Genomic DNA, 23,826 nt, shown 5'->3' with positions numbered 1-23,826 from the left:
TACCACTGCAAGCCCAAACTCTGTTTAGATTCTTCATTAATTGAGTACCCTAAACCTGTTTCTTTGCCCTGTCAGTTTCTCACAAATGTGCTGTTTCCTTGTCTAAAAAGTATAAAAGATGACTGCTTTGCCCATTTCTCAGATCTCATTTCTGAGATTTTTGTGTGCACTAATTAAACTTTGTTTCTTTTTCTCCTGTTCATCAACCTTGTGTCAATTTTTTATTAGTCCAGCTGCAAGAACTCATGAAGGGTAGAGGGGGAAATTTTCCCCTCCCAGATATTCTTTTATGTTGAACTGGTACATTTGGACTGCAGGAGACTAAAACAATGGCTCCTGTAAACCTGTGATCTTACATCATCAAAGTTCATCTCCAAAGTAGAGGCTCACTTCTCTTAGTTCACAAATGAGAAGTTCTAAGGATAGATTCTGATTAGTCTTGTGTAAAGTTACTTGGCCTTATAAATGGTCAAGGCAGTGAGGGTCTATAATTGGTGGATTCTACTAGAAGAATTATGTGGTATCAGTGAAACGAGAAATTCCCTCTAAAACCATGCATATCCCCCGCCCCTCCCCCCCAAAAAAAACTCAATGAGAAGTAATAGGCATAATATTATCTAATGTACAATACATCATTACAAAATGCGTTGTGACAATGACAAGCACACAATGCTTTGGAGGCCGGTTGAAAGGATACAAAAGGATCCAGGTAAATGAAATCAAAAAGGTTTCCTGGAGAAAGTGATGCCTGTACTAAATCCTGAATGATTTATAGGAATCAGACAGAAAAAAAAAATAGGAGAAAATGTTTTCACAGGAAGAGGCTTTGAGAATATCCAATGGCCAGAAACAAGGGCAATATTAGAGAAAGAGGTAACTTAAGTGACTTAGTATGCCTGAAACAGAGAGAGCAAAATAGGGAATGGCAATATATGAGGCTAGCGAGAAAAACATCAGCCAGATCCTAAGTACTCCATTTCTCTACTAAGGAATTTGTACTTTTTCCAAAGACTACAGAGAATCTCTGACCACTGAAAGACATTAAGAAGAGAAATGATACGATGAAATGTGGTTTTATTATAGTTATTCTGGTATCAGTGAGCTTTTTCTTTCTCTATCTCCTAGAAACGATAAAGATAAAAATTAAAGACTAAGAATGGATTTGAGTAATAATGGTGGTTTTAAAACATGTCCACAAATTCTTTAACATTCCTTCCATCTAGGTTGGAATTACCCTTCCAACCAAGGGTAATTCCTACTTGGTTCAGGACATCTTTTTCTTTTTTTAAAAAAATAATTTATATTGCAGTATAGTTGATTTATAATGTGTTAGTTTCAGGTATACAGCAAAGTGAATCAGTTATACAAGTACATATATCCACTCTTTTTTAGATTCTTTTCCCATATAGGTAATTACAGAGTACTGAGTAAAGTTCTTTGTGCTATACAGTAAGTCCTTATTAGTTATCTATTTTATATAAACTAGTGGGTATATGTCAATCCCAATCTCCCAATTTATCCCCCCACCCCCATACTCTCTGGTAACCATAAGTTTGTTTTCTACATCTGTGACTGTATTTCTATTTTGTAAATAAGTTCATTCATACCATTTTTTTTAGATTCCACATATAAGCGATATCATATGATATTTGTCTTTCTCTGTCTGACTTACTTCACTCAGTATGACAATCTCTAGGTCCATCCATTGCTGCAAATGACATTATTTCATTCTTTTTTATGGCCGTGTAATATTCCATTGTGTATATGTACCACATCTTCCTTATTTACTCCTCTGTCAATGGACATTTAGGTTGCTTCCATGTCTTAGCTCTTGTAAATAGTGTTGCAGTGAACATTGGGGTACATGTACCTTTTCAAATTATGTTTTTTTCCAGATATATGCCCAGGAGTGGGATTGCTGGATCATACGGTAGTTCTAGATTTAGGTTTTCAGGGAGGTTCTGGACATCTTGATTGCTTCCAAGTTTTGGCAATTATGAATAAAGCTGCTATAAACACCTGTGTGCAGGTTTTTATGTAGACAGAAGTTTTCAACTTCTTTGGGTAAATGTTAATGTCGAGGAGGAAGAAATTTCCCTCTGCCCTTCTTGGTTCTTCTGGCTGGTCTAAGAATTAAATCGACATGAGACACATTAACAGGAGAAAACCAAACAAAAGTTTAATAACAAATATACACAGGAGAGACCCAGGAGAACAGAGTAACTCACCAAAATGTCCGAAGCCCTTACCTTAAATACCTTCCTCAGCTAAGGACAAAAGAGGATGGATGTTTGAAGGTGGGGAGAGTCAGTTATGGGAAGTTACCAGGAAAAACACAGTAAACAAGGGTAAGGTTATTTTGCAGATTTAAGTCCTTGACTTCTCTGTTGATAAGAGTTTCTAGAGATTTGGCCACAGTCCTCTGCCAGGTGCAACAAGGGAGACATGCTTATAAAGGAGATTTTCCTTACAAACACAAATGTCACTTACAAAAGGGTAACTCCTTAGTTTTCAGAGTTTTCCCCATGTGTGCTGTTTCTTAGAAAACAACCAGCTTAAAATAATTAATATACCAGAGATATCTTTAAGGTGGCAAATTCTGCTCCCCCTACACTAAGGGGTTGATTGCTATATTTTATTGTAAGCGTATGTTTAGTTTTCTACGAAAGGACCAACCATCTTCCAAAGTGGCTGTACCATTTTTCATTCTCATCAGCAATGAATGAAAGTTCCTGAAATGTGAAATTTTCAATATCGCCTTTGGTTAAAAGGGGGATTTGGAAATATTTTTATCTGAATGCATGTTTTAATTTATAAAATTACCTCCTATATAATATTTTAAGTGTTCTGCTACAAATAAAGGTAGAGAGCAAGCTGTGGGAGTTGAAGGATTGGGTAGTCTAAGATAAAGTATTAGCATTTAGAGAAGCCTTAAGGCAGAAAGAGTAATTGAAATTTCATCTCCAAATTATTTTTCATATATACATTGCCACTGTGGTTAGGTATTTTTAAAATAAAAGTTAAAATCAGCTTTAAACTAGCTATGATTGTTTCCAGTAGATCTGATGGGAAAACAACACTCTTAAAAAATATTAATCTCCATCGTAATTACTTTTCTCAATTGGTTTTAAAGTACTCCTTTGAGAGATTTAGCTATATTTGGGTCAAAGCTCAAATGAGCTAAAATGTTCTGTTTGAGAATAAGGACTGAACATTATAAACATACAATGTGATAAAAGAATTCCTGGATTTTCATACATGAGAAGGATTGAAAAATGCCAGAGAGAAAAATAATGAGCATCAAAGGCTATGCAATTCATTTTCCTTGTTTCAATAATGAAACTTAGTTTCTTTTCTTTTGTGGGTTTGTTTTTCAAATCAGAGATAAGGAGACCTTGCTGAAAGTAGACAGGTGACTGGGGCCACTGTTGTCTCATACATTTTTTCAGAACTTCCGCGCTTTGTTTAGGGCAAAGCAGCCCTTCATTCTTCATCTTTTCTTCACTCTTTTTTATCTTACAATTTCTGCTGCTCTTCCCCTACAGGTCCCTGGAATCACTGTCGTTAGTAGTGGTTGGAAAGGCCTTTGTCCTCGGATTCTTAGCAGGGAAAGGGGAGGGCCAGAGGGAGGCGACACTGGCACCAGGTCCACCCTCCGGTCTGCCACCAGCCCTTCAGGTGGCACTTTGTATTCAGGTTAGGAGAGGAGTAATCTTCTCCCGTGAATTTTTGCCTTAGGAAAAACAAAAAATGTTTGAGGACTACTGAGTTAATCACCTGAATCGCTTGATATTTTCTTTTCCGAAGACAGATCCGACTTCTGGGTTAAGAAGAGAAAGTAAATCATTTCTATATCTGAACGTGTGTGAAGCCCTTCGTGGTCGGGACTGACATCACTTCTCTGGACCTTGATTACACCTCTTGCCCTTCACCTTATACGTCTCTTCAGATCCCTTAGTCATGCTCTGTTTGTGCCGCTGCTCTAGGAGCAGCCTGCGGCCAAGACCTAAACAACATGACGCCAACGTGGTGAAGGAGGGGTCACGGTCGGAGGCAGCCAGCCCAGCACCGAAGGCGCCGGGCGAGTGCAATCCAACGAGCGAAGGGCGAAAGGCAAGCACGGGGCACCTCTGCATGGGCCAAAGGAATGCCAGGACCCCCATCCCATCTCTTCCCCGACTCCTGATCCCAACAGGCTGAAAAAAGCTGGATTTTCGCCATCTGTATTTGTTTTGGGGCCCAACCAAGAAACTGCGAAGGAGAGGGAAGAAGACATTTTTAGAACATTTTTTTGTTTGAAAAACACCTTTAATGTCACAGTCATCATAAAATAAGAGGTGAAAATTGCTCGTGTTCCCAGTGAACTCTATTCAAGGAAAGTTTAGATGGAAGGAGAAAACACTGAAACGGACAGAGTTCCCGCCCACCCCCATCGCGCGGACCACGGGTCGCGGGGGGCGGGCCGGGGGCGGGGCTTCGTGACGTCACAGGACCAACGCGCCGCCGTGTTGTTTTTGTGCCTGCGGGTCTCGGGAAAAGCCTCCGGCAGTTCTTTACCTGGCCCTCCCGTGCCTCTGGACCGGGGGCCCCGAGACCCCTTCTGAAAGCTCTGCGGAGCCGCGTTGCGACGGGGGCTGGCCTTCCTGAAGCGGGTCTGAGACACATTGCGATTTGTTCCGAGGGAATCAAGACGGGAGAGACGCCTTCGTCCGCGAGGGAGGCAGGCCCCGTCCGGGGATCTTAGAAACCCTGCGGTCCATCATGAAGTTCCAGTATAAGGAGGACCATCCCTTTGAGTATCGGAAAAAGGAAGGAGAAAAGATCCGGAAGAAATATCCGGACCGGGTCCCTGTGAGTGTGGAGGGGGAGGAGGGGAAATGAGGGGGGGGGGCGGCGGAGTCGTGATGGCTGCCAGGGGCACAGAAGGGTGGCCCCGAAAAGTACTTAACCTGGATGCCCTTCACTGCGGAGAGAGCCAGTGGAAGGAACGTTCGCACTGCGGACCCTTTAAAACCCGTATCCCCAGGGCCCCATCTTTGGAGCTGACCGCAGTTTTAGCGCGGAGCCTACGTTTGAGTGACTCAGCAGTATTCAGAGGATGTGTGAGCTGGGATGTACTCAAAATGTGGGCCTTTTTGTGCGAGAATGATTAGGTTGGGGCTACCCATTTGCTGCCTTTAAGACTACATGGAAATTGTTCTGGGAATAACAGATGCGGTGGATTTGCTCCCATCTGTTTTCTCCTTAGGTGGGTTTGCGTTAATCAAGTTGACTGGCCCTTAGAGCCTTGGGTTTGGGAGGGAAGTGTTCGGAAGCCAGTGGATCCTTTATTTTTGTCTCTGAGGGTTAGGAAGCGGGGGTGGGGGGATGGGGGCGCCCCAAGACAGGCCTGGCCCAGAAAACAAGGTCACGTTCTCCGCGCAGCAGCCGGGTTGCCTCATCATTGTTGGCCCCGGGGCGTGTGGGGCTGCAGCCAGCCTTCCTCCGGTATTTATCCTGAACACATTGTACCTGGACACAATGAGGAAGGACTGAGACCTTTTTTCTCTCGGGTTTTTGGACTCTGGCGTATGTAATGTAAAAACTAGTGCAGGCAGTGAGGAGGTACAGGGAAGAAATAGTAAGGCATCTTTCCGCATCCGGGCGCTTTTCTCCCTCTCCCCCTCCCCCCTCCCCCCGCCTCCTGCCTGGTTTTTCTCTACTGTGGGCTACGCAGCCGGATGGGAAGACAGAAGGCTTTGAAGTGTGGTGGAGGGAACAGTCGCTGAGCTTTGGCGATGGGGGACTAGAGACCCTAAGACTGTGCTCTTTATCTTCGGGCAGGGACATTCGGATAAATATTACAGATAATTTGCAGGTAAAGGAATTGCCATTATCTGATGGTGAGAGGTACTCTTGAATTCCTTTCCAAACCTCATCTAACTCTGATGTTCTTACAGCTGCCAGAAGCGACCTGGGCCGTATAAATCCCTTGCAGTCCTTTTCCTATAAGGGTAGAGGAGATATTAGAGCTGTTCCATTCCCCAGGAATTACGTACAAAAGGGTTTTCAGCTAAAAAGGAGAGCTAGCCCTATTACCCACTGACGGATTCGTGACAAATTGATTTCTTGGTCTGTGGACCTTGCATGACTGCTTTAAAAGTTTCCCCCAAATCTTGGTGATACCCATCCTACTCTCTTATAATAATATTTGAAAGGGACAACTAACTTTGATTGATAACTTACCATGTAGCTGGGAGTATTCTCAGTGCCCCGTCTATATTCATTCACTTAGTCCTCACACCGTTATAATCCCATTCTGCAGATGCAGGATCTGAAGCACAGAGAACTGAAGTAACTTCCTGAAGGGTTTCACAGGGCTGCTGTGTGGCAGAGCTGGGATTCTGACCCTGGCTGTTGGGCCCTCCATGTCGTATTGTTTCTCAATCTCTAATGCAATTCTGTTCAACAGAACTATTTAAGTGTGTCGTGTGTGCCTCGCACTGTTAGGTATTGGAAATACAGAAGTCCACTGTTGCTGCCTTCAAGAGTTCGCAGATGGTAGTAGGATGCCAGAACGGCATCCCAGTCAGCAAAATGACTACCGTGTATTCAGAACGCTAAGTATGAGGCTCTGTTCCAGTAGCTCCGTATAAGTCACAAACTCAGAATTGTACCTGTTCCTAAATCTAGTTAAAATTCTCATCCATTTCCTCAAAACAGTCTTTTCCATTTCAATCATTTACATGCATTCACCCAGAATAGTTCAGCTAATCCCCCCTATTTTTGTTCTGCTCATTGTTTGGTGTTAAATGTTTTACTTCTGTGATAGTTTGTAAGCCATTCTGACTCTCCCTTAGATCTCATGATTCCTCCAGTTAGGTTTTAACCAGTGGTCAGCCTCTAGCTGCTCCTTAGGTGCTCAGCCTGTGGCCTTCTTTCTAGTTGTGATGCAAAAGGATCTCTACCCTCTGAATCCTAAGATTTGGTGCATGTTCTGGGCAGAACCCTGAATCTTGCTGTGCTCAAGTGTTGTGTTTACGGAAAAGAGGGTTAGACTAAATGACTGCTAAAGCCCTTTCCCCCTAGACCATTGGTGTAATTAAAGCAGTCACGTACCCTGACTGCTTACGTGACTTGAGTGTAGCCTGAGCACCTCTGTAGCTGCCGCCCAAAAGAATAGGCGTGCTTGGGCCTTGAGAGAGTTTCATGGGATTTTGAAGTTACCTTTCTAGCTACAGTGTATTGAAAACTTGCAACATAGCAGGAAACTGTTAGGAAGAGATTGCCTGTTTTTTGAAATTCATGAGCAGCCCTATGGAATATTAGTCACATTTCACAGAGGAGGAAAACTGAGACCCAAACAGGCAAAGCATCTAGGCCCAGGGCCCACTGTTAAGTGAAGGGTTCCTGGGAACTTGAATATTTTCTGGTAAACGAAGGCCTTAATGATTCCTCCTCCCCTCCTGTTCCTCCACATCCCACCCTCTCCTCCCGATGTCACAACTGCACTTGGCTTTGTCGCTGTCTTTTTCTGCTCCCTTCACGTGGTTTCCATGTCTTATTAATCTGGGCTGGAACTGCCACGTCGTCTCAGAGTTCCTGCGTGACACAAGGCAGCCTCCTTCCCTTTGATTTTATGCGCCTGCGGCCTCCTGACCATCCTCATTGTTGGGCCATCACTGGTCTCTTCCTACTTTTTCTTTTAATTTCTGACTCACATATCACTGCTGCAGTTTTGATTTTTATTTATTTATTTTTTCTTCCGGTTTTATGGAGATATAATAGCCATATGGCGCTGTATAAGTTTAAAGTGTACAGCGTAATGATTTGACTTACATACCTCATGGAATGATGATCACAGTAAGTTGAGTGAACATCCATGATCTCATACACAGATACAAAATTAAAGAAGTAGAAAAAGAATTTTTTTTTTTGTGATGAGAACTCTTAGGATTTACTCTCAAAGTGTAATTGACCTACAACACTGTGTTAACTCCTGTTACACAACGTAGTGATTTTTTCTATACATTTCAAAATGATCACCGTGATAAGTATAGTTAATTATGGTATGTCACCATATTACTTAGTTATTATTATATTCCTCACACTATACATTTTGTACCTGTGACTCATTTATTTTGCAACTGGATTTATTTTTATTGTTAAGTGTGATCATGTCCTTCTGGTCTTCCAGGTGCAGGATTCTTTTTCTGTGCAAAAATAAGTAGGTTTTTCACTTGTTATTCTCTCCCCTTAAATTTAAAAGCTTCAGATTTCTCCAAATCAATCCTTATGTTTAGATCTTTATACTTTACAAAGCCTTTTCACATAAAATTTTATGGATTATTCAAGTTCATTGTCTCAGTTCCATGCTTCTGTAAAAGATGTGTTTGAAAGTTATCGTCTTCCTTTTACTTGTCGGAATGCTGAAGCTCAGAGAGGTTAAGTGACCTGTTGAAGGTCACACAGCTACTAAGGATACTTGTCCAGTGTGTATTTCTGTTTCTTTAAATTTTCTGTACTTCCTATATCTTCTACCGAGAGTGATTGTTTTCTAAACTAAAAATCTAAAGCTGATGGTTTTAAAATAGATTTTAAATATTTCTAAATTAAATTAAATTATATATTATATCACATATAATATATAAATAGTAAATATATTTATATAATATTTACATTTAAGTATATTTAAATTAATATTAAAAATTTATTTATAAGATATTTTCTATTTTATAAATCTTCATGTATAAAGAGTCTTTAAATTTTACATATCTTTTTTCTTTTCGTTACAGACATATATGATCTTTCTAAAACTTGAAATATTATAGAAATATTTAATGTAAACATTGAAAATCTCTTAAAATCCTAACAGATAATCAGTATTGATTAATGGGTTAGTTATTGTACTGACGTCATTTTAAAGAATATAAGAAATGTTTTAATACTTACTTTTTTTAGTTAATAGTGTCTTGAATATGTTTTTTGCAGTCGTTATCAAAAATTTTGACAAAGTATAAAATTTGAACCACATTATCTGTACCTTTAATAAATAGCATTTACAAGAAAGAATAAAACTAATAGGTACTCAGGACCATCTGAGAAAATTCACACAATCTTCTTGGTGCTTTAACTAAATACCAGAAAGTATATATCCTGTAGTATACCTTACAGGTAATTCGTAATTAAAATCAAGGTTTTAAAATCTTTACTTTTCATAACATGCCCTCCTCATCCTCTTGTTATTGCAGTAATAAAACTATAACCTTATTACGAAAGTCCATTTCCCCATACATTTTGTAAGGGGTAAGGGGGAATAAGAAATGGAACAGCTTTATTGGCCCTAGACAAACTCACTTCAGATAGGGCAACTGTAGGATGTAGAGGGGAAAATGCTAGGTTGGATTCTGCAGTTTTTATCCCCACTCTCTACTTCTCCTCCCAGGTGATCGTGGAGAAGGCTCCCAAGGCCAGGGTGCCTGATCTGGACAAGAGGAAGTACCTAGTGCCCTCTGACCTCACTGGTAATGCTCTTTCCCTCCCCTGACAACGTCCTCCCATGGGAAAGCATTCCCAGCCTTCTTGTGTGCATGCGATTGTGGGATTGAGAGGAAGCAGAATTGAAGAGAGTGAGTGGGATTCTCCTGAGAGGTGATTCAAAAACGGTGATGTCATAGTTCTTTCCCATCACCAATTTCCTTAAGCATTTCCCATGATAGTGCTTTGTTTGATTTAGATGCAGCAAAGTACGAAAGCTTGAGAGAAAAGATCTGAGGTCCATTATTTAAACCGCTTAAAATTCAGCTTTGTTATTGTGATACCAATTTACTCCAAAAGGAAAACCAGACTAGTTTATTGGGAGGATCACATTTTAGAGATTCTCAGCTGACTACCTTGTCTCAAGCTACAGTTTTTTGTTAATACATCTTGTAGATACTGTTTGGATAGGATATATTCATTCTTCACGTTGATTCTTAATGGAGTAACTACTGCATCCAGGAGACCCTTGGAAAGATTCTGTAGATGTGTTTGCTCCAGAGTTATTAGACTTGCATATCAGCCTTCTAGAAATCTTTCAGTGTGCTTAGTGAAGGGTAATGCATTGAACCCCACTTATTGCCCCAACATTGGGATGACTCATTGTGCTGAGATTACTGCAGCCTATTAGACTGCTTCCCATCACAAGTTTGTCTTAGCTGGGAGTGGGAAGTGTGTTTCTTTCTTTCTTTTTGTTTTTTTCTTCTTCTTTTTGGCTGCACCACGTGGCTTGCAGGATCTTATTTCCCCGACCAGGGATCAAACCCGGGTCCTGGCAGTGAAAGCGCCAGAGTCCTAACCACTGGACTGCCAGGGAATTCCCTGGAAGTGTGTTTCAAATCAGATTTAGACAATGATGGGAGTGTTTCAGTCTGGAGAAACATTGTATTCCCTCAAAGGTGTCTTCAGGCTTTGAGTGGATATGCTAACATTAGGTCTGAAATTGAGTAAAGTGGGGAAGGATTGAGGAATTAAACTCCTCCATGGCATGTCAAGAAATATGCAGGCTTCTTTGAGTATCACTTTTTATTTCTAAAGCTGTAGGACGGTATTGGGCTCTGCTCAGGTGATACGTAAGTCTGGTACTTTTGGAAACAGGTGCAGTAGGATTTTTTTCTGGATCTTACCGTTCTGCTAACCTCTCATTTTCTTCCGCCTTTCCTTCCTTTTCTAAAACCTACCTTCATCCAGTTGGCCAGTTCTACTTCTTAATCCGGAAGAGGATCCACCTGAGACCCGAAGACGCCTTATTCTTCTTTGTCAACAACACCATCCCTCCCACTAGCGCGACCATGGGCCAGCTGTATGAGGTAATGGTCCTGGTGACAATACTGTGCAGTCTGGCCTTCTCTAGCTTTTGTCCCAGGTGTGTTATCAACATCCCAGGTGTGTTATCAACATACCTGGGAAGTGGGGCAGGAGGTGTTGTTTATCAGGTTCCTTTCACATGGCCGTGTCAGGCTCTGTGAGGTCAGACGCCACTTGTCCCTTAGGGAGTGAGCAGCCCACTAGATTCAGCCCCTTTGAATTCTCTTTTCAGTCTCGCCTTGCTATAGTGTTTTAACATCGGATCGTCTTTATTGAAACAGCAGGAAGTGGTCTCTGACTGCAGAAATTCCAGATAAAATGAAATTTAAAATTAAGGCAGTCTTTAAATGGATTCATTTGCCTTCACAGATAAACTCAGTTGGAGGGAATAACTTGAGTGTTTTATTTGGTTTAATTTGGTTTAACTGTCAGAATCTGATGAGAAAACTATAATAAAGGACTTTATCATGCTGTATCACCTAAGATTGTTACTGCATTATTATTCCTTAAAGGGTTTCACACAATACTGCCTTCTTTTTGTGTCCCATTAGTGACTTGCACAAACTTTTCTAATAACCTCTCATTTTTATTCCACAGCATACATTCCCTATTAGTTTTTACTCCAGTATATATAGTTACATTGTATCTATGTATATAGTTACATTGTATCTATGTTGCCCTTGCCAGAATGAGCTTTTTAGGGGGGTCGTGTTTGTACCCCTGATGGGTATGGTGTTCTCCACAAAGGTGTTTGTGAACTCAGAGTTCAAAGTTGAATCCCAGCCACTTCTGCGTCTTCTTCGATCCTCTTTTCAGTGGGGACTAATGATACCTCCTCTGCCTACCTTACAGAGTTGCGTGAGGCTCTGAATCCTAGGGCTAATGAATGTGATGATGTTTTCTAAACCGTCGTCTTACCTCTTCCCCTAGGACAACCACGAGGAAGACTATTTTCTGTACGTGGCCTACAGTGACGAGAGCGTCTACGGGAAGTGAGTGGCGGACGCCGGCCGATGGGAGCACCCGGACTCGGGGCAGGGGGAGGGGCGTGTGTGGGGCTTGGGGAGAGAGAGGGGGGAGGGCTCCCCCCGTGGAGGAGACGGAGGTGAAGACATCTGGAAACACTACACTGCACACACCATCACCATATTTTCACATGCTCAATTGATGTTTTTTGCTGCTTTCTCGGCCCGGGGAGAAAGCATGTCAGGACAGAGCTGTTGGGTTGGCTCCGTAGAAAAGTGAAGATGCTCTAGTCTGACCACACTGCTGCGAATTAACTCTTGTGGGATTTCCATAGAAGAATCGGGGGGTGGGCAAGTTGGGGCCAGAGATCGTGGACCACCAGTAACTTCCTGCTCTCCTTCTCTTCGGGCAGAGATTCTGTTTTTGACATTTGCACAAGACATGTAGGGAAAGGGGATGGGAATGTTTTAGGACCACTGGTAGTGGACCATTCCTGGGGACCAAAAGAGACCCACTGTAATTGAAGCATTGTGACCCCTGACCTCTCCTATCTCCACGTCTCCTCCCGCATCCCAATTGCCATCTCACAAGCATCACAGTCCCCACCCCAGTGGTGGCAGTAGACCTCAGACCCAGACACTTAGATGGAGCTCTCCTCCCGCTGGAAAATAGGGGCCAGGCGTGAGGGGTGGCAGGATTGCGAAGATAGCATTGATAGCATTAAACTGGAACTGACAAAGTATTGAGCATCTCTGTCTAACCTGCTTTGCTCTTTGGTGCCCCTTTTCCCCACACCTACCTTGGACTTGAATGAGCCTCAGCCATTTCCAGTGATAGGCTAAAACCACTCGTCTGGCATTTCCCAAACTTCACTCCATGAATGGGGACAAAGATGAGTTATGTATGGAAGGGGCAGGTATGAGGTAAGATGGATTGTCCACACCTCCAGCTCATCCAGAATTCTTGCTCCCGGGCTGCTGTCCTTCACTCTCACACGCACGGAAATGCCCAGTGAGGGCCAGCTGCTTCCCTCCTTGGGTTTTCACTTACCACGGCTGCTAGATAGAAACATTTGAGAGGGTGACTTTTAGTAGCTCCTGGGGATTCTATCTGATTCCGATTGTTTTCACTTTACGGGTTGTGATGTGGGTGGGAGTGGGAAGCAGGAATCGCACTCAGATGGGACATTTCAATTCATCTCATACATGACACTTCAGTTCATCTCCGCTAATGAAAAGGGTCCTTCCCGTGGTGGAAATCCGTGTGTCAGTTCTGTCAGCTGCAGGCTCTTGTGTCACGAAGTTTCTGCTGTCAGGCCGAGGAAATAAAAGAATTGCATACCTTAAAAACCTACCGTGAGTTCAGAAATGTTGCTTTTATTTAGTAGGTCTTAGAATCGACGGGGTGTGGACTCCCAAGTAGAAAACTCTGAGCTGGGGTGACTGTCGGCTGGGTGCCCACGTGCGGGCAGACGTGTACCTGCCTGTCACCGCCCAGGAGTCACCGGCCAGAGGTGAACGGAGGCGGGGCGGCGTGCCCAGGGTGTCGGTGGAGCGTGGGTGATTTTCTCCTCCGCAGATAAATGCCTTGTCACCGCTTTACGTGTTCCTCAGAGCTGAAGGTGGAAGGCTGCCTGCGTTAGAAGATTGGGGGTGGGGGAGGGAGGGGTGCTTGTTAAAATGCAGATGTCTAGGCCTCGCCCAGATTTGGCTGACTCAGAACCTCAGCGTGGGCAGCTGTATTTTTAACCGGCTTCTCGTGACTCCGCTGCACGCCGAGGTTGGAGAGGCGTTGCTCTGGTCCCTGGTTCTGCTGTAAGTCCTAACCCAACCTGTTCTTTCCACATCCTGGTCAATATGAGGCCACCATCTCCCAAAGCAACACCTGGCGCCTCCTTAAGGCTCCTGGGGTCAGAACGAGCTCGATGCCTTCCGAGCTTCGGAGAGTCTTCATTCAGGAACCGATATGTAGGTAGGCGGCGGGGTGCCCGTTGAGAGACAATGAAAAACAGATTAGTAGAAATTCCTTTCTGAAAGAACTTTAATATCCATTTCTAATCTTCTTTAATCTCTTGCAGGGCTATATCCCCACGTGGTGTCTACCTCTGTAGAGTTTTATGGAAATACAAGAGTCAGCAGAAAAGAAGTAGGTGGTCGTAAGGGATCCATGGCAGGATTCCACCCATGACCAAACCCAAATCATGCCCAGTGTACTGACTGAGAGTTAAGTTAGGACTGAGAGGGAGGGTAGAAGAAGCCCAAGCCCAGCAAAGGCCACATGCAGGAAATACAGAAAGTTCTAGGGAATTTTCACGTTGACGTCAAGGCATTGGAAATGGATACCTGTCACTACTGGGCAAGTATTGGGGTGTTGCTGATAAAGCCAAATGGAAGCTAATACTGGAATTGAGATAATGAACTTGAAACTAAAGACTTGCCCGCACTACCTAGGAATGAGATTGGGTAGATGTTTAAAAGAAAAACACATGGCAGGTCCCAGTCCTCCGTACACATTGGAAGCAGTGGTGCGGGAGACTAGGCCACAGCTAAACCAAAGAAGTGCCCTGAATTTAGAGACTGTGCCTCCCCCAGGAGGCCTTTGCTTATTTTGGTCCTACTTACCTCTAGATTTTCCTGGTAGAAGAAGTTTATCCTCGGATGGGACATTACATACCATATCAGACCAGCCCTCTGACCTAGGTGCATAAAGTTTAAACAACTAAGTTGAGAGACAAAGGCAGGCTGGATATTTCATTGTTCTCAGTTGGATGTGATGCTCTTTCCTGCACATCAGTATCTCAGCAGCATTTCCCTGTTTCCTGCTGGTCAAGCTTTAAAGCTTCTTAGCACCCTCAGTCCATTGTGAGTCATCTTGAACTAAAAGCAGGTTAGGAAATGTCCTTTCATTAACTGGGTCCCATGTAAGATTGACTGACACCCTGATGCATATTCCTGGGGACCAGTCTTGAATGATGTGTCACGTAAGTCCATTCTTCCCTTGGAGGCCAGTATGACATCAATGGCAGAGTTGAGTCAGTCCTTAACTTTTACTATATATTTGGGTAGAAGGATCTCAGATAACAGCTGTAGGATAAGTATACATCTAGGTTTCCAAGGACAGTCTAGATTTATGCTTATTGTCCTGATTGGTTTATTAATGGTTCCTTATTGCACTGCCACAAGTCCCCCAGTGGACAAAATGTTACATGGTCACGCTGCTTACACTTAGTATAAAAAGGGAAGCTTAGTTCCGCCACCCATCCCAATGCAGCCTGCCCCAGCACAGTGTGGGTAGAGACCAGAAAAAGAAGGCCACTCCTGAATGGCAGATTGTTCTGCTTCATTCTATTTTTTTCCCCAGTGCAGAGTTGTTTTCTTCCTTTAAAGCATTGTGTACTTAAAAAAAAAGTTCACAGACCATATTGTGAAATCAGAAGTTAAGATTGCAAAAGAACAAAACAAATGGTTAAATCGTGAATAGTGGCGATTAGGCAGACAGATGCACTGCCTTGCACAACTCCAGGGGGTGCCCTGCCGTGGTGGTGTGAACAGCACTCCCCAGAGCTGGCTGGTGCCCAGGCTCTGCCTTGGTGCATTCACCCTTTGGACACAATATTGTCAGTTATTGCAAGTTGCTGTGACTCTGTTGCGTGTATTAAGCACACAGTTCTGTCAATACATCGCCTCTGTCGGTAACCACCCAGTATGATAGGTGCGGTATGATTTTGAGATTCTCTGTGTGGGCTGGGACGGCACATGTACACTTGCCCGTGGATACAGCCCCAAGTCAACTGCGATAACAAGTCATTTCTGAAAAATAAACTAGTTGATAAACTGATTGCATCCACTTTTTTTTTACTCGATACAAAACTTGGAATCAACTATTTCTAGCTGTGTTTTCTTTGAGATATATTTTTTACTCTGACAAATTTGACCAAGTTCCAAGCATTCATCCTCGTTTTGTTTTTGCTGCATGAAACCACCAGTTATTTTCAGAAACTGGTCCACTTTGTCCTTGAGTGGCTCTGGGTCCAGTTGGTCACTTTACTGCCGCCCGAGTAACCAGTTCCTTCCTATGTCCCCTGCTCCTCACCCGCCCCTTTGTTTACCTGGATATTACAGTGCGGGGCCTGCAGTTTGGTCCGCTCCAGTCTGTGGCGTACTCCCGTGGATGACTCAGGGCTTCAGAGCTTGTTTTTCTCATGCTTCGAACCGCCCACCGCCCCAAACAAAAAGCATTGAGTCCTCATCCCCAAAGCTGTAAGATGTGAAGATGTCAGCCTGTTTCCCCTGTTGTGTTATAGGACCATATATATATATATTTTTTACTTTTATTCTTACTGTTAAGGGCACTTTAGTACTTTGTAAATACAGACGACCAGGTTATTTTCAAAGTTTGAAGTAACAGGAAGGGATCACCCCTAGAAGGAGTCAGATGACATCCCCACATGCCACCGTGCAGGTGCATACATATTTCAGCAGTGACTAACGGACGACCCTAGTCCCTCTCTTGGTGCATATTCCACAGTGTGGACCCATCAGTTTTGACAGTTCTACTTTCAACATAGCAGTGGATTTATTTAAGAGCCTCGTGGCTTCTGTTCAGAGGTATTTAGCACCTAAAACTTGCATGAAGTGATCCTGACCTCTTGGGTTGGGGGAGTAAAACACATTTGTTTTTACACATCTCAGAGGGCTCAATGTTGCCTCACATCACTCAATCAAAGCTTGGTGATTGCTTGTTATTCAAAGAAAAGGAAAAATAAGCCATGTTATAGGTGCTAACATTGGCTAACTAACTCCCTACCGCCTTCAAGTCTTGGCTCAGCTGTCATCTCAGGCTACCCAGAGCACCTCTTTTAATATCTCAACAAGCTCCACCCACTCGCAGCTCCCACTCATTCCCTCCTTGATCTACTTTTGTCCTGTTCGCTGAGCACTGATCACCTTCTGACGTTTTCTCAAGTTCATGGCCTGCTCTCACTAGATTGTAAGCTCCACAAAGGCAGAAGCTTTATTTTGTTCCGTGGTTTACACAAACTGGTCAGAACAGTGCCTGGCCTAGAGTTGATGCTCAAAAAATAGTGAAAGCATAGTAGCTTCTGGTAGGATTGAAGGTTTCAGTTCAGGGACTAAGGTAATTAAGAACTAAATTATCTATAAAAGCACAAGTTACAAAAGGGCCATTCAAGGAACTTTGGGAACACCTTGGAGCTTACTAGAAAGAAGATTTGGAGGCAGGGCATAGGGCTTGAATCCGAGCTCTGCCACTTAACCAGCTAGGTGACGTGGACCAATTTATTTTTTGTATTAAAGGAAATTCAGAATTTCCTTCCTGTCAGATATAATAATTACATCATAGGTTGTGAATACTAAATCCTTTGCAAATCATTAAATAGCGTTATTGCATATTAGTAAGTTTTATTTAAAACTAAAATGCCAGTGACTTAGGCTAGCTGGCAGGAATAATCTAGGTTTTCATGTTTTTATCCTTTGGTAATACCACAGGACCTGATTCATCAGCAGATGCATCATGTGGCATATGAGTCAGGGAAAATGGAACAGCATATGTTGAGCAGGGTGTCTCCAAAAACAGTTTTCAGACTGATGGGAACTACAGCCAAGAGGGCTCTTTTCCTTTTGGTTAATAAACTCTCCTTGAGGATTGATTTCTTGCTGGCAGTAGCTGCTATTTATTTTCAAAGATGGTCTTGCCGTTCCCCTTTTCCAAAAAGAAACCTAGATGTGGGACAGAATAGCTGGAACATTTTTCAGCCTTATCAGGTTAGAAGCAATATGAATCTTTTTTTTAAGCTGATTTTTTGCTAAACAACTATAAAATGTCCAAATATTCATCATGCTGTACACACGTTAACAAATATAACTCCCGCCCATTAGTTTTTATAGCACCCAAGCCCAAGGTACTGTATGAAACACTGCGTTCTGGAGAGGATGCCCTCGGCTGGGGTGTCCTGTATCTCGATGTGACTGCAACGCCCAGAAGCACTTTCTCCTGCGTGCGGTCCCAGCAGGCTGGTCCTGGAATGGCAAATTAGGTGTCTTTTTTGTTTGCCTTCTTTGTCAATTTTATGCTCCCTAAATGACAGATCCCTTGAGGACCCACACTTCTTAAGTACCCACAAGTGAGCCAGGAGGCAAATTCAAGGAGAAAGGGTGGGAGAGAACAAACCTTTATCGGCCAGTTATTAAGTATAAATCACTGTGCAAGATGCTCAATGTTTTCTCACTTAATCTTGGAAAATAAACTCTGAGGTGAATATTTTAATTCAATTTGCTAAATAGGAGAAAGGAAGGTAACTTTTCCAAGATCAAATAGCTAACTTTGAGCTAGATTCAAACCCAGGACTGACTGATTACAAACTTCACGTGCGGGTCTTCCCCATGGTCAAAGCAGGTTAGGGCTTTTCCGTGATTCCACGTGCAGTTTTGATCAGATTAAAGGCTGAAGCTATAAAGTGTTTCAGTTTCTCCTTGTGATGGTGCCCTGTCCTGATTTGCTTGTGCTTGCTGATTACAAATATACCAAGTACTTTTACACTCCAGGCTCTCTCCTTATATCTCTCTCTATCTGGAATCCCCTTCCTTGTCCTGCCTCTCTACTGAACTCTCTCCAGAAGTAGCCCCAGTGTGCGGATTATACAAGGACAAGTATCATGAAACTAAAATAACAGTGGCTTACACAGGACATTTACTCCGTTCTTGTGTAAAAATGTCCAGTTCTGGCATGATGGCTCTGCCTCCTGAGGCTACTCTTGCCCTCTCTGTTCCATATCAATTGAGTGTAATCCTCAGCCTGAAAGTCAGAGGCAACATATGTTCCCTGTAATCCGAGGGAGGAAGAGAGCCAGAAGAGGACAGCATACAGCCCCGCTCTCTCTGAAGGAAAGTTCCCTGAAGGTGCTAAGGACAGCACCACTGATTTCTACTGGCCAGAGCTGAATAACCTGGCCACTCCTACTGCAAATGGAGTTGGGGAAATCTAGTCTGTGTCTTAGGTGACCATCCTCCTGGCTCAAAACTTTATTACTTTGGAAAAAGAGCAGAAAGGATCGTCTATGAACCAGCTCCTAATGACTCCAACACTTTCTTGGAAAATTTGGCAACATAATTCTCTGTGCAGCTACTGTATCCTTCTACACTATACTTCTGCTGAAGCATGGTACATTTCACTGTGTTATGTTTTGTATTGTTTATTTTGTTTCAAAGATATCCTTCTTCCCAAATTGTATTTTTAGGGCTGGGACCGTATCTTATTTGTCTCTGTGTCCCAGGTAGCCAGCAAGTGACTAGGAGCTAGTGATTGTTAAATGAAGTAATGAATAAATAAACATGTGGATGCTTTTACCAGAAAATGAGATTTACCTATTTTAGAGCATATCCACCTGAGCTCTTTAACTTAATCTAGATACTTCTGGTATTACTTTCTTAGCCAATCAACTAGGAATACCTTTATATCATTAGTGGCATGATTTTCAATAAAGTTATATAGGAGATATACTATAAAATGAATTGAGAATGTGGTATCATTGTGATGCAATTATCCATTAATGGATGTGTTTAATGTCCTAACCACATAGTAATAAAACAGCATTACCATTCTTAGGTTTCCAAGGTCAATTTTATTACTAGCATAATAAGGAATTGAGTTATTTTCATGAATATAAGGCAAATTGCCTCACTCTCTTTTTCTCCCTTGGCTAAAAATGTATAATAGGACTAAAGTGAATAGGTATTAAGTAAAATTAACACTTTGAATCTCTATCTTGACCCTTTCTTTTGCTTATAAGGAATTTGAGATAGAAGTCAAGTGATTTGCATAATGTTCCCAGTTTTAATAATTTTCAACCTTTTTTGGAAATTTAATTATTGATATACTTTATGAACATATTCAATTATTGATATACTTTATGAACATAAGTTCTTTTTAAAATGCAACTATAATTATAGTTAAAAAAAAACAACCAAAACTCTAACACAGGGACCAGCACAAGTAACTAAAGATTAAGGTGGTAGAAAGGATCTTAAGAGTGTGAAAGAATCTTAAAAGTAAGTATTAAGAGCTGAGTCTTAAAGGATGCAGCAGTACAATTTTCCAAATGACCAGGTCTCCTTAAATGGGCAATTTCAACTCCACAATACACATACCTATAGATGCATGATCCATGTTTGTGTATATACACATACACATACATGCATGCACACATTAAACATATCTGTTGAACAACAAAAATGATGACAAATTCCACTAGACATATATATACTCAAATACAATTTTAAAATCTAATATGTTGACAGTTGTATTTTAGACCTAAAGTTAATAGCTTTAATTTTATCGTCTATTTGCATAGTTATATATTGTGTATGTTTACATGATAAATATAAAAAATATCTTTAGATTGTGAATTGCGTTTAAAAAAAAAAGGAAAGATGCAGCAGAGACGGCTTGTCCTTCCCTCCCCAGAATCCATTTTCCTCTTCTCCCATAGCAATAGATTTCTTAGCCAGGTACATGGCCATCCAAAATAAAGATGAGATTTTCCTGCTCTACTTGTAGCTCTGTATAAATATACCAGTTACTTTTATAAGGTTAACTTTACGACTTTCAACTTCCTCATCAGTAAATTAGAATAATACCTGGCTCTCATAGTTTTGTACATAGTTCTATTAGAGTGGTGTTAATCCTAAAATACTGTAACTTTTCCTTTAGGTGTTTCTCTCCTTTATTGTCTTGAGTTCCTTAAGACCTGGATTACATTCAGTTCATCTTTATGTCCCATTGCTCAGTTCTTAGTACATTTTTGTTGAATCTAAAACTACCATACAGTACAATACAGCAAGAAAGACTAAAGCAGATGGGGCATTTTCCATATCATGCATATTAAATACAAATTTCAAAATTCTCTAGCTAGCAGAGACATCCTTGGAAGCAAAATTAAACCTTCAAAGTCAACTAGAAGAGAACATAAATTGGTAAGTTACTTCCTCACTGTTTGTTACTTGCTTCTGTAACCACCTTCAACTAGGGTCACTCTGCCCTTTGCTGTTTATGCTGTAGCTTTAGTGGTTCTCTCAGATCCTCAAACTCACCAAGATTTTTATAACCTCAAGACTTTCCAAAGATTTATCTGGAATACTTGTCTCACTATATTAGTTAAGGTTCTCCAGAGAAACAGAACCAATAGGATTATAGAGAGATATGTTTTTACAAGATGTAAGTACATACCTCATTCTCCCTTTTTCTTCAAAAGTTGTTCCTCAAACATGAACAGTCAAACTACTAACCACGGTTCTATCTTCAGGTTTTACTCATTTGTCTTCTACTTGAAACATACAATGAGAAATCCATTTATTTGGCAAGAGAAGTATATCAGGGAACATTCAATAGGAGAAAAAAGAAAAGAAAAAAAAAGTAGCATTCCCTGTTGGCAGGGGTCTGTGTTGAGCTATGATTCCTCCGAGAACACTGAAGAAGACGCTTGGCTTTTTCTGGTGAGACACACCTGCAGGCATTTCTTGCTGGGAAGTGGTCCCTCCCACTGCAGTCCTGATGGTCACAGCTGCCATGGTTCCAGCAGGCAGGGCTGGTGGCCCAAGCCATCTGCTTCAGACTGTGGCAGGATATTCAGCTGAGAGGGCAGCAGGCAGAGATGGCTTTTTTTTTTTTAAAGCTCCTGAAAATAGTTACAGGGTTCTCATTAGCAAGGCTCTTCTGAAAATTGAAAACTGGTCGGTCTTTGTAAGTATTGATGGCTTAAGCCCATCCTTCAGGGCAAAAAACAGAAAAGGTATCTCTCTAAAGAGTGGATATATGTATATGTATAACTGATTCACTTTGCTGTACACATGAAACTAACACAACACCATAAATCAACTATACTCCAATTAAAAAAAAAAAAAAAGAAAGAAAGAAAGAAAAGGAAAAGATGTCTCTCTGTGTTCCTTGATGGGCAAGGCCTCTGCTCTCGCCCTTTGACCAGCAGAGCTGCACCTGGCTCCGCCCCAGATCACCTAGGAAACCTGAGACAAGGAGAACACTAAGTTATCAAATCACAGAGCCACCTGGAAGGAACCTCTGGTTTCTCCTTTACAGTATTTAGCTGTTGGTTTCCCTTGGCTGAAGATTTGAGCATGCTGATTCCACGCAACCCACCAAACTGCCAAGATAATACATAAAACATATGTTTACCTTTTCCAAATCCTTTCCAACTCCATTGTCTTATTTAATCCTTACAACAAACTCTTGGAGTCATTATCCGCATTTTGCAGATGAGAAAACACTGTCAAAAGGTTTGTGTCCAATGGATCAGGGTTAGACAAGCATGGCCACCCTTCTCTGTTTCCTCATCTATGAATTAGTAGTAATGCCAGCTGTAGCAGTGGGTGTTGATTAAATGAGATAAAGCTTCAAGCATAGCTGTGACTCTTTATCCTGGGTAAATGTTCCCTTTCTAGTTTTTAGTGAGGAAATATGCTCAGAGGGTGAAAGCATTTATGCATGGTTTTACTCCCAGTAATTGAGAGAGCTGGGATCCAAGTCTAGTCATTTCAAATCCCATGCACTTTCCCTTATATTGATATATAGGCGTGGGGCATGGTTCCTTCCTGAAAACGTGTTAGGAGGGGGAGGAAAAAATTCTAAGAACAAGGAGAAGTTACATCAAAAAGCCATCAAGGAGGATGGGGTGGTATGAGGAGGTCAGTGATTCTCAAATTTAAGACTGTATCAGAATCACCTGGAGGGCTGGTTAAACTATTTTTGGGAGCCCCACTCCTAGAGTTTCTGATTCCAGAGGTGTAGAGTGGGGCTGGAATGTGAATTTCTAAGATGTTCCCAGGTGATACTGATACTACTGGTTCAAGGATCACACTTTGAAAAGCACTGTAGTAGAGAATATTTGAACATTCCTTATCTAAAACACACCCCACACCCTCAGTGAATCAGCAAGTTGCGTGATATGACTAAGCAATATTTCTGTGAGATGCATGACATTACCAGCGTCTGATTCATCTGGATTGGTGGCTAAATATGGGAGGTTTCTAATCACTCCTTCAAACTTAGTCATGTGAATTTCTGAGAGGTAAATACAGGAAACTACGTTTTAAGCAAGGTTTTCCGTATACAGATGGACTCTTTAGAACCACTAGGTAGAGTTTGTTCTTGCCAAACAATGAGAGAAATTCACAATAAGGTCCACAATAAAATGTATCTAGGCTTAAAAAGGAATGAAAACTAGGAGACTACCATTAGGGATGGATATATATATATAGATATAGAACAGATTTATTGGGGCCTAGTCAAGAAAAATTTGGGGTTTCTTTTAATCTAATTATTTTAAAAATTTGGATAACGTTGGTGTGTTATCATCTGCATATGACTGCTGTTATGTAGGGGGGTTTGTTTATTCTTGAACAAAATAACCTGGGTTTTTATAACCACATTCAATTAAAATTACCAACCATCCCACTGAGTGGGTTTAAGGTACATGGTGTTTCCAATCCCGGTTGCATTGGCATCAGTAGTGCGTTTTTAAAAACTGCTGAAACCAACCAGGGGCCCTCTTCAGTATCGGGACATAGGGGAGGGTCTGGGCATCTTTACTTTTTACAAACCCTTCAAGGGATCTCTGCAGCCACGGTTCTGAACAACTCAATTGGATGCTTTTTGTCTAACAAACTCATTGGTACCAGTTCTGGAAATAGTAGCTTTTCTTCTGAATTTGCTTCATTTTCCTAGTAAGTGACAGCCCTAGAATAATTCTTGCCAGATCTGTATTTCCTTCTCCATTAATCCTTGCGGTGCAGCAGAATCTAAGACAATCCCATTCAATGAACTAGATTTCTGCTACAGATGAGTGGAAGCTCTAGAATGAGGCTTCTCGCACATCTTTAAGAAAACAAGCCAACCGTCTTCCATCCGCCATGACTCTGATGCTGTTTTTTTTTTTTTTAAACATCTTTATTGAAGTATAATTGCCTTACAATAGTGTGTTAGCTTCTGCTTTATAACAAAGTGAAT

At 41.8% G+C, this 23,826-nt stretch overlaps 2 protein-coding genes across 2 annotated transcripts in view; one reads left to right on the top strand and one right to left on the bottom strand.

Moving 5' to 3' along the window:
- The window catches only part of LOC103012302 (C-type lectin domain family 12 member A), a 234,448-nt gene that overhangs the window by 143,051 nt on the left and 67,571 nt on the right, over positions 1-23,826 (bottom strand). The gene's annotated exons all lie outside the window — the stretch shown is intronic.
- On the top strand, positions 4,487-13,143 carry GABARAPL1 (GABA type A receptor associated protein like 1). The gene is made up of 4 exons (XM_007196077.3): positions 4,487-4,851; positions 9,425-9,503; positions 10,708-10,826; positions 11,755-13,143. Exons 1-4 carry the CDS (start codon positions 4,762-4,764, stop codon positions 11,818-11,820), a joined length of 354 nt encoding a protein of 117 aa, XP_007196139.1. The 5' UTR covers positions 4,487-4,761; the 3' UTR covers positions 11,821-13,143.

This window comes from Balaenoptera acutorostrata, chromosome 11 (genome assembly GCF_949987535.1).
Source record: "Balaenoptera acutorostrata chromosome 11, mBalAcu1.1, whole genome shotgun sequence".
Lineage (NCBI taxonomy): Eukaryota > Metazoa > Chordata > Mammalia > Artiodactyla > Balaenopteridae > Balaenoptera > Balaenoptera acutorostrata.
The sequence above is the reverse complement of the archived record's forward strand: the minus strand, read 5'-3'. Positions and strand labels throughout refer to the sequence as shown.